At 32.4% G+C, this 12,226-nt stretch overlaps 1 protein-coding gene across 7 annotated transcripts in view; it reads right to left on the bottom strand.

Annotated features, from left to right (window-relative positions):
- Positions 1-12,226, bottom strand: part of CACNA2D1 (calcium voltage-gated channel auxiliary subunit alpha2delta 1) — a 508,596-nt gene that overhangs the window by 48,884 nt on the left and 447,486 nt on the right. For 5 of the 7 annotated variants that reach the window (XM_058725264.1, XM_058725261.1, XM_058725258.1 and 2 more), the window contains 4 exons: positions 10,383-10,439; positions 6,049-6,120; positions 4,645-4,716; positions 2,359-2,420 (listed from right to left, as the gene is read on the bottom strand). In XM_058725264.1, coding sequence (XP_058581247.1) covers positions 2,359-2,420; positions 4,645-4,716; positions 6,049-6,120; positions 10,383-10,439 — 263 coding nt within the window. The remainder of the gene's footprint in view (positions 1-2,358; positions 2,421-4,644; positions 4,717-6,048; positions 6,121-10,382; positions 10,440-12,226) is intronic. The other 2 variants (XM_058725259.1, XM_058725262.1) reach the window with 2 other exon arrangements.

Raw genomic sequence — 12,226 nt, 5'->3', positions numbered from 1 at the left:
GTTATTTCTTCAACCTATAGCCGATAAGATCTTTACCAACATTTTGAGTCAATGATGTTGTCATATGCAGTGTTTGCTGTCTCCCTCCATATAAAATCAACAGACCAAGGCTGCTTTATTTTCTCCTAGGGATTAAAACCTAATAAAGCCAGCAGCCACCAGGTGGATGATAGAGCCCACACAATATTTTTGTGACTCACATAAACATGGTTAACAGAGTTAAATGGAATGTAACGTACTTTTCAGCTCAATCATTTGTCTCTATGAAACTAAATTCATCATTAAAAAAAAAGCATTCTATTAGAATCATTACTTACTATATTTCAAACTGTAATACCTAAATTACAACAAAGCTTAAGAAGGCATAAATCACTACATGAAATTTGGAACTTCATTCAGTAAATCAAAACATGCCAATTTCCCCCTCCCCCTCTTTATATAGATGTTATATTTTGTTCTCCATTGTTGTTTGTGAATTTATTTGTAAATTCAAAAGCGATTCAAGGGAAGCACTTATAATGAAAATAGACCGAATCTGGCCCAAAGACGTAGATTTGGGCAGCAAATGTTTGGAAAACATGAGAAAGTGGGCAAGCTGGGGCCACAGAACAGTGACTGCATGAGGAAGGTGGTGAGAGGCATGACAGGCAGGCTGTCTGGGATAGAAACATGAGGTGAGAATATCTGCCTTGGAAGTCCAGATTTAAGTTGGAGTAAAATGGGAAGAGAATAAATGTTTGTGAACAAGGAGCAACATACTCAGAATTGGGGTATCAATCTGGCCACGTTTGGTCCCATCACGGTTTGTGGGAGGGTAAGGGTATGCATGTAGGGGGCATTTGTGAGACTCTTACAAACACATTTAAACAAATTATAATGACAATTTAAAATACCCTCAAAGTATGATTATGACTGCTATCATTGTTGACTCATTGTCAGGGTTACAGGGATAGAGTTTTTCTAACTTAAAATTTGTTCATGTAAGAAAAAAGGAAGAGAGCACATTCCCACACAGTGAAGAGGAGATAAACTGAAGGATCAGGTGTTAAAAAAATCATCTATCTCAACGCTATTAGAGTGTGCTCCACAGACCTGGCTCATTTGCAAACTATTCCCAGCTCAGGACCAGTTAAGTAGAGAAATTGAGAGTAAACATTTAGAAAACTTTTCAGTAATTTGACAGACTAATTTTATGTCTGTAAAATCTATTAATAAAAACTTCAAGCTTGAATTTTAAAACCTTCTTAAAAGTTGACTTAGTAAATAATTGTTGTTTTGTTCTACATAAGTGTGGGTATGTCAAAAATAGCATCAGAAACAGTGATCTATGTGACTGTACAGTGAGCCAGGAATTGAAATCTTATAGGACTGAGAGGAAGATGATGTAAGATTCAGAGAGAGGGATTTTAGGGAAGAGGAAGAGAGAATGAGTAACAAGGAAATATCCGTAACAACCTCAGGATTATAAGCCTGTAGGATGTAGGACCACAGGGAAAGCCATGACCTCAGAGAAGAGTTACACGAAGAAAGCAAAGGAAATGCTCAGCTAGTGAAGAATGGAGAATTTTCAAGACACTACAGGGTATTAGTCTGTCCAATTTTCCAACGCTCAGTCCATTGGTGTGATTGGGATATTACAGACTTGTCACTAGGGAAGGTAAATTACCAACTGAGCATTTTTTTTTAAATTTTTTTTTTCAACGTTTTTTATTTATTTTTGGGACAGAGAGAGACAGAGCATGAACGGGGGAGGGACAGAGAGAGAGGGAGACACAGAATCGGAAACAGGCTCCAGGCTCCGAGCCATCAGCCCAGAGCCTGACGCGGGGCTCGAACTCACGGACTGCGAGATCGTGACCTGGCTGAAGTCGGACACTTAACTGACTGCACCACCCAGGCGCCCCTCAACTGAGCATTTTATATCAGATCATACTATGAGGTGGTTTTATTTTTGGGTTAATTTGCAAAAGGTAAGTAATGTAAACTAACTGAATTTAAATGAGGAAATCAGCAGAAGTGATGACTACAAATGACTAGGGCATTTTGTCAACATGTATTACTGCTAACAGCAATATATACAAATAAATCAAATAGATTTATATCACATATGTGTTCATTTCCAAATTTTATATTCCTAGCTTTTTTCCATCTTTTCCATTTTGAAAAATCAGAAGCTCTAATTTTAATACATTTCTGCATTGGAAAAAATAACTTTTCTGCTTTAATTACAATGAAAATGGTTTATGAAAATGCAAGGACTTAATATTCATCTATTATGAAAATTGCTACTAAAAATAGGTGAAAGACACAGAACTGAATACTCTGGTATACGATACATATTGAAATCCAGTTAATTACCTGTAATCTGTGCCATTCACAGGAGTCCATGTATATGTCCTGTTCCCTTTGTCAATGTATCTCTAGAAAAAAAGTTTGATATGGTTGTTATCACCTTATAAATTCTGTGAGTTCATATAAAAAGCAGAACACTAAAATCTATTTATAAATACTGTGGTCATTCCAAACCTTCCTTCACAAACGTCTGCTCTAGTCTACATTTATTTGTTCTGTTATGGGTGTGTGTGTGTGTGTGTGCGTGTGTGTGTGTGTTTGTGTGTGTGTGTAAAGCAAAATTTTAGCACAAACATAAACATCTGCATCATAACTTTTAAAGTCTTTTTAGTGCAAAATATTAGTAATTCATGCTGAATTATAAACCTCAAAACATTGGAAACATTTTCTAAAATACAATTTTAATAATAAAATAGGACTAGGATATGTTAAAGAAGCCTCAGATATTTCCATAGTAGACAGCATTTATAAGAAACTGGTAATATCAGGACAGCAATGTACTGTTTGTACATCCAAATGTATGATTAGGATATTATCATTCTTATCAAGCCATTATTACAGTATTTAGCATAAGAGACGAATTACTTAGTACCACTGAAGGTTAGAAAAAAAAAATGAAATCCACCAGGGAAAGGAAGTACAGAGCAAAATAACTTGATGGATATAGAATCGTTCATAGGTCACTATGGAATACTAGTAAAGAAATTATCATTCTTTCTTCCATTAGGTATAGTGATGGCTATTATGCATCTTTACATTTGTTTTAGTTATCTCCAGCTTTATTATCCTCATCAGAACAGTAATATTCACTGAAATGTTACTTGGTGTTCGGCAATACACTAATCACTTTAAAATCACTGTCAAATTTAACTGACCGCTGGACTAAATATTATTATTTTCTATAATTTATTGATGAAATAAAAGTATCTAAGTCTTAAAACTTAATTTGGGAGAATAAAGTAAATGTATAATGCCAGATTCATTTTGTAACAAACATTCATGTTGTCTCCATACATCAAATATTCCTATGATTTACTGTATGTGTGTAGAGGACAGAGGCAGGAAGAACAGGAATTATGAGGTTTTTAGACTAGTAAAATTCTTAAAAAAAATAATGTTCACATATTTTATATTAGTCATAAAAAATATGGCAAAAAATATGGCAAAAAATATGGCAAACTAGGAAAATATCAAGGTGACTCAAAACAAACAAAATTAATGTATAACTTGAGGATAGAATGTGTAGGTCAAAGAGTTCTCGTTGGCAGAACAACATGGAAGAGTTGGCACAATTGTTGAATGGTTTACATCTTTCCTCGAGGAGTAAGCGGGTCACGAGTATGGCTAAAGTCTAAGTAAAGAGAATCGACATTTCAACAATGACTGCAATCGGTATACACCTCCTCCTGTCTTCTGGTACTGGGGACTCCTAACAGTATTAAGTGAGAAAGGCCACCTGCTAATGAATGATCCCATTTGGATCCTAGCTCCACCCTAGACAAAGATCTGCTAAGGAATTCAAGAAATGTATACATTTAAAAAGGATAACAATGTGAGGAAAAGGATGTAAGTTATATACATACACTTAAATTTCCAGGCTCCAAAGCCTCTGGATTCCATATATTTTTTAAATACTCAAATATGTGAATGTCTGTGTATTTACTCCACATGTGACTGATAATGGATAGACACACTGCTCATATACATAGTTCCTCCACATCAGTATCAAACAATATGAGTTTATTACTTATTTGTACCAGTGATTTATGGGTATAGTTGGGTTATCTCTTGATTTAGTTTCAGATTTAAATGCAAGGCAATTATAAAATGCATAAATAGTGATGGAAGATACACCAAAAAAAAAAAAAAGTAAATAACTAAAACACCAAACAAAATAATATATGGAACCCAACAATTAGTAGATCTGCATGTAGATATCATATAACACAGCTATTACATATTTTCTTCAATTCTGCATGATGAAATGGCTAAGAACATGGCACAACATTAAATTGTGTTCTATTTCCTAAGATGATAAAAAATGGAGACATGAAATATAATTTTCAAGAATATAGTTATTAATGTAAAACATCAAGAAACTTAAAGCAACATGCTTTAGAAAAATTAAAAAGAGTTAAAAATATTATTAAAAATACTCTTCCAGCAAAGACCTTAAAAAACGTTTACTTGAGACATCTCTGTTTTATAAATATTGCTTTAATACAAAAGACAAACTACCAATATAATTATGTACATATACGTTTTGTTTAATAAGCCTGACTTAATCTTTACCTCATCTTGAGATTTAACCAGAGTTCTGAATGTTTTTTCTCCACTTTCTCCATCGATCATTTTATTTCGAATCTAAGGGAAGATGAAAGAATCACTTTATTGCACGTATTCAAGTGACTACCACAATACGATTATTAAAGTATCGATATTTCAAGGTTTATACCTTATTTTACAAGAGACTGAATAAAAATAGGCTGGTTGTACCAGTAGTTGTAGTTTTCTCTGGGAATATTCTTTTAAAAAGTTACCACATTCTTTTAAGTTACCACGTTACAGTCATTTTACATATTTTAAAATAATAAAGGTATCCTTAATTATCTTCAGCCACCCCTTAATTTTTAAAATACAACTAATGAAAGAATAGTCGATTACTTTATGAGACTGATTGTGAGATGTAATAGGTTAAATGATATTATTAAAGTCACTCAGCGACATCAGAGTCCCAAGGACCATGCTCTTTATTATTACATGATCCTGTTCTATCACCTGAAAACACTTTAAAACAAACATTCATTAATCACCTAAGACATCCCAGCACTATGTCTTCATCTTGGGTAATAATAACGAATAATTACATTCTATTGTTCTACAATGAGGGAGTCAATGTGTAAAACGCGTAAAGCAAGTGCCTATCAAAACACACCATGACAAATTCTCAAAGAAATATGGTGGCCTTTGCATAGATGAGAGGAGAAGTTAATCCATATAAAAGAATCTTAAAAATCTTTGCTCTGAAGTGCAAAAGCCGGATCCAAATGCTGGTCCTGCTACTTACTGGCTGATTAATGAGACAAGCTGTTTAACCTCTCTGGACCTAAAATCTACCCTCAGTTCAACAAATAAAGATAATATAATAATAGTATCTATTTCAAAGGCTGTTGAGAATCCATGACTGACACTTAATAAATATTATTATTAGTTATCGTTATTATTAAGGAAGACCCTCTCAGAGGAAATGGCATGCAGTTTTAGTTTTGAAATAAAATAGAAATGTTTCTGGGTTAAGTATACAAAGACAAACATGGCTGCTTTGCCCTTCACATTGCTCACTGGGTGGCTGGATGGTTAGATTCCCTCCAACTTTTCTTTTAGCTCTGTAGCAATGTCCTCCATCTCTGCGTTGTTTATTGCAATTTGTAAGTTATATTTGTATTGAAATACTTAAAATACCTCTAACTGTGGGATAAGAAAGAAAGAAACTAATGTCACACCCAACTAAAAATACTCCTTCCTTTTCATAGGATCATTTGTATAAGAGAGCCCAACCCTAGAAATTTTAAAGACAAACAACATTCACCATTGTGTGGACAGGATCTAGGAGAGAAGATAACACAATGACGCTGCTCAACAGATACTGTGGAATGAGTGAACCCCAGGATCTGACCTGATCAGGCACACACTCACCTCCACCTTAATGTCATTCTCTAATTCTGCATCAAGGAAATCCAAAGTTACTGGCTCCTGAGATTTGGGGTTCTACAGAGAAAATAATAATAATTAAGCATACATGACATTGAAAACTGATGTTGTATGTAAACAGTTCAATGTATATTCAAACACAAACATAATTACATAGAAGTTACTTACCTAAGGTGTATTAAACGGCTGACAAAACAGTTATACAAAGATATATTGTTTTGCATACATGTATTTTAAGATAATAATAGAGTAGGGACTTGAGCTTTCTGTGAAGCAAGAAAATTTTAATTTGCCACCAACTGAAGACAGTCTCACTTCGAGTGGTATGTTAGATACTACATTTATAATTACAAGTTCCGTGTGAATATGACAATCAAAGATCTACTTGAAACTTTTTTCCTTTAATTAGGATGGGAAAGGAACAAAATGAAGCCACGTGGATAACATATTTGGCAATAAAACAAAGGTAACATCTAAGTGATAAACATTTCTTTACTTGTGTTCTATAAAAAGTAAGAAATGAGGGAAAATGTTTTAAAAACTAACTTTGGGGGCGCCTGGGTGGCTCAGTCGGTTGAGCGTCCGACTTTGGCTCAGGTCATGATCTCACAGCTCGTGAGTTGGAGCCCCGCGTCGGGCTCTGTGCTGACAGCCCAGAGCCTGGAGCCTGCTTCTGCTTCTGTGTCTCCCTCTCTCTCTGCCCCTAACCCACTCACATTCTGTCTCTGTCTCTCTCAAAAATAAATAAACATTTAAAAAAAACAAAAACAAAAAAACAACTAACTTTGAATTTGCTAAGTAAAACTCTTCTAAACATACTCTTCTTAAGATGCATAAAGATGCAAGTTTGCTTTATATATTTGAATCTTAGAAATTTTACATTTGAATTTAATAAATTAAGTAAATTTTATAAGATAAAATATGTGGTCAAGTCATAACGACTTTAATAAAGATTACCTATTGTAATTAAAATCTAACTAGAATATTAATCCTTGGGTTCACTAGATAAGGTTTTCTGCTTTAATGTCTCCTACTGCTGCTTCTTGCTGGTGTGAATAAGTAAAATTAACTGTGGAATAAGGCATACTCTTTATTTCTATAACTATGTCAAATAAAACTGTTAGCTTGGTAAGTTTACCTCATATGACATTTAAAAATTTTCTCAATCATAAAATGAAGACTTATTTAACTATTTGATACAAAAATACACTGATTATTTTATAACAATGCTAAGAATGTAATGTGCCATAATAGATTATCAAAGTTTGTTCGAATAATCAAATCATAATAGGTGTCGATAATTTTACAACTAAATGATTTTAGAAACTGGATTTTTAATTTGGACTAAAATAAATACCACCAAAATGTGATAATTAATTAGATAGAAGTAATAAATACAAATTATGCTGTATTAGTGCAAGGTCACTGGAATTTTAGTGATTTCAGATTCACAGGCTCTTCCAAAATACATTCAGATTATCACTATTTTATTTATTTTTTATTTTTTTGGACCACCGATTGAACGAGATTATCACTATTTTAATTAAACACTGTTTGGACTGACTACCCAAAATAATAACAATAATTAAAATAAATTAAATAAACACTAACTTCAAATGCTGAATGACATATATGGCATGTATTTATTTTATAATTATTACAAAAATGCTTTCTTTCAAGATATAACTCCATTTAAATGACAGTTTATGATTCCTATGGGTTTTGATGAATTGATATTCTTAAAGGCAAATTAAAAAAATAATCTCAACTGTGTCTCGTGCTTTTATTTAAAAAATATTCACTGCTCATAAGCTTGATATCTGGAATCAGAAGACTCTAGAATATTACAAATGACTATTAGACTGCTTAATAGGTGATAATACTGACCATTGTTTGGATAGCAATATGTTGCCTCAGAAGCAAATATTCATTTGAAATGTAACATATTTCATAAAGATAAAATAAAAATCAATATTGAAAATAATTTTAATCCTTTGTTTAAAAAAATGAATCAAGAATGTCACTAACAAAAGGATACTCTAAATTGGACAATATAATTCAGAATTGCTTCTTTAAAGTTCCCTGAAATAAATCCTCTTCACACAAACACCATAAGAGCATTAAAAATTCAACATACTCACTGCAAAACAAAGTCAACATAATCAAAATGATAAAATATAAACATAAATAAGAATATTATCTTACATGCAATGGATAATGCATAGCATGACCAGACCCAAACAGCATGCATGGCGGAGGCATTATCGGGAGGAATTGGCAATATGAAGATCATGTCCCAATCCAACATATAAAGACACAGAGAAGAAAATGAAATCGTAAAAGCAAAATGTCAATGCAAAACTTGTACTTTTTAAATGGCAATCTAGCTGACCATTTTTAAAAGACCCATCATAGGCACAATGATTGAAAAATTCAAAAGCAGAAATTTATAATAAAAAAGCACCAAGTGAATTTTGAGAACTGGAATCCAGTCCCTTCATTCCTAGTGCTTTTGTTTGATATTTTAAATATATAACACTTTTCATGTGTAAAATTTTAGTATCAGCTGACATAAAGACAACAACATTTATAGAACTAAAAGGCAGAATGCCTTTAAACAGATTTTAAATAGAAATAATTAGTGCTTAGGTTGATTAAAAATATTACATAGTTCAAAAAATATTCCTAAAATTCTAAAGTCTTGTATGGTTGCTAGTTTGCCATTTGAGGTTTCCTTAGAAAGAAGGTAAAAATAAAACAAACCATTTTTCAGGTTGTTTATTTTCAAATTATATCATAACATTTACATGCAACATTTGAAAGTACTGTAAAAATGAAAATTTGCTAGGATATACATGAATGCAAAAAGTATAATTTAAGATAATACACAAAAAGAAGCATGCAAGGAGAGTAACAGGAGACAATTTAATAAATCAAGAAAAGACACTAATTTCATTTTAACCTCTACAGGAGTCATAAAAGATATGAAGACTGATGCAACAACATGAAGTTCAGATTGCACAGAGTTCTAGAGCTAGAAGAAAATTGAAGCTTCTTTTAATCCAGTGGCTCTGCAGCTTTAGAACAACCTGGAAAGCTTGAAATACTATTCATTAACTTGGGTCCCATCCCTGGTCACATTAGTTCAGAATTTTCAGGAGATGGAGCTGTAGATCAATGTATATATTTAATTTCCTAGGGGAATATATCACGTAGGTTAAAAAACAATTATTCAGGGGCGCCTGGGTGGCTCTGTCGGTTGGGCGTCCAACTTCAGCTCAAGTCATGATCTCACAGCTCATGGGATCGAGCCCCGCATAGTGCTCTTTGCTGACAGCTCGGAGCCTGGAACCTGCTTCGGATTCTGTGTCTCCCTTTCTCTCTCTGCCCCTCTCCTGCTAATGCTCTGTCTCTCTCTCAAAAATAAATATACATTAAAAAAATTAAAAAACAACCACCATTATTCAATCCTCCTACTTTTCCAATGAAGAAGTTAAAGTAAAATGGGGTTGAATGGGGTAAAATAGTTTAATAATATCTTCTGAATATCATACTACCTGTCCATAATAATGCCACTAACTTTTTTTAGAGCAATGATAGGTTTACATATAAAACATTAAATCATACTGAAATTCCTTCGGAATTCTGAAACTCTGTAACTGTAACAATTCTCATACTGTACTGTACTAAACTGTAGGAAGTATCCTCTCTACTGATTATTTTTAATGTAATTATAGAAATATGTACACATAAAATAACATTTAAATTTTGTTGACAAAAGCGAAAAGATTTTGCAATGAACTTGTCAGGCAATAACAATTTACAATATTTATTTGCAATTCTGGGCATTTTTAATTAGCTTAAGGGAAGTTTCTCTAACCTCTAATCCAAAGATACACTTTAGAAATTCAAAGAAATTTTGGCCTGCAATGTATGGTTTACAGAAACTATCACACCAGAACTGTCTTTTTATTTCCACTTTGAAGTTAATTTTACAAGCACTTGTTAGGAAAACATGGATTGGACACTAATTTCACAATTTTAATAACAAATTTACTTTTAGAAGCCATCTCATTATAGTTGTTCTGATTAACGACATTACATAATTTGCTAGCAATCTTAAGTTAGCAAATGCATACCCCCTGCCATCATTAATAATGCTTTTGCTCCAGTTTGAGAAACGATGCTCATCTCCAACTCATGCTCTGGAAGCTTGATGTCAGGAAAGGCAGCATTAATCAGATGCTTTAGGAAGAGAAGCTTAATCTCAACTCTGATTTAGCATATTTGAAGCCACTGCTAACTTCATTCACAGTTACCTGAACATTGGGTCTCCTTTTTCTTAAATTAATTGTTGGTATACCTACACCAATAGGCTGAAGCAACAGAAAGGTGGTAATTCATCATGCTACATTTCAACACAGGTAAGGCTTCTATCCTACAATCAATTTTGATCAGATATTTCCTTGATCAGCAGCAGGTATCACAGAGTTCATGACATGTCAACAAATAAAATGAATGTTTCAAAATACTGGTGGTGTGTAAAAAATGTTATGCTAGTAAAAATATTCAAAAAATTGTTTAGGAGCATATTTTAGTATCTTCCTTTTTTCCTAAAAAAGTACATATTTGGAAAGTGAGAAAAGTATTTTGTCTCAGACAACTTTAATGCTGATTCAAAAAAAAAAATCCTGCAGATGTTAGAATTTACATGATTCAAATGTGTTAAAATATAATTATTATAAGATATTGAGAAGTGTCAACATTAAACCCTTAAAATTTGTGGCTTTGTTTTCTGAAGTGTTACCAAATGTTGTATCTGTGGAACTAAAGGAGAATTTAATCCTAACACTGTAGATTTATTTTAAATATTGACTTCTAAAGTGTGGATTATGCACAACTTCCTATACAATAAATATTTATTAAGATTGACCAAAATAAAGTATCTTAGAAGTATACCCAATCTGGTTATTCTTATGAAACAAAAAGTAAGAAATGTAAAATGCATTTTGGAATAAAGCAGGATACATTATCCAGTACTTGTCAAATGTGGTCATGGGCGAGACATGAGGAGATTAGCAATGATTGCTTAGAAAATTAGATATGTAAAAGGTTTATACCTACTTTATTTCCTGAGATTCTAGCCTTTTTGAAGGATACTCATACTGCCTTCTACAAACTACAAAATTGTACTGAAATAAGATTATAATTTCAGGAAGAAAACACAAGGCATTCAACAAAGAATACTTGCAATAACACTAGACTTTGACCTTATTTTAAAAAAAGGGGGGGATATTATGGAACAGCATTATCTTCCTTTATTTCTACTGGTAAATTTCTGATGAAAGCGCTGAGAATAATTTTGTTAGTATACTAATAGTTACCATATCTGTCCTTTGTACTTGTCAATTTCTAAAACAAACAAGATGTCTTACACTCTATCATCCTTTTATGCAGTTCTTTGGTCTACCTGCAAAGCATGCACCATCACCCACAAAACACAAATAATGTTTAATCTAATGATGAGAATTCACAAGCATATTTAATTCACAAGCATAAATTTCAGAGAAAAGAACACATCAATTGTTCAAATGTATTTTAATGGTTTTGTAAAATAGTATTTTCTATGTATTTACTATGTAAAATAGAATTTTCTAAATATCTTTGTTGCACACTTGCTTCTAATAATTTCCTATGTAAAAATATGAAAAGTTAACATAGTCCTAAAAAAAAAAATCACCTGGGCTGTAATAATGCTTTCTATAGAATTTATATTTTTGTTGTAATTATATGAGTGTTAATAAATTATTCCAAATCTGAGACAAATAGATGTTAACATCAAATAGTAGTAAAATTTTTCTATGTAAATAGTGCTTATCAGAAGAATGTATAAAAGGGGGAAAACCTTTTTCAAATTATTGCCTTTAAATGATAGATTTATATACATTGTATGTACATTATTCTCATTATTCTTCTTTATTATTTTGTCTGTGATATATTTTACTTCCTTTTGGAGAAGGAGTTAAGACCTACAATCATAAAAATGGGGATCCTTCACACCTTTCAACACATTACATTGTTACTGCTTTTAAATCACTTCAGTTGTGGGAATGTAAATTAAAATATATTGGATATACAAAAACCAAACAATGGCATTGCAAAT

Source organism: Neofelis nebulosa, chromosome 4 (genome assembly GCF_028018385.1).
Source record: "Neofelis nebulosa isolate mNeoNeb1 chromosome 4, mNeoNeb1.pri, whole genome shotgun sequence".
Lineage (NCBI taxonomy): Eukaryota > Metazoa > Chordata > Mammalia > Carnivora > Felidae > Neofelis > Neofelis nebulosa.
This window is presented reverse-complemented; position numbering and strand designations above follow the sequence as displayed.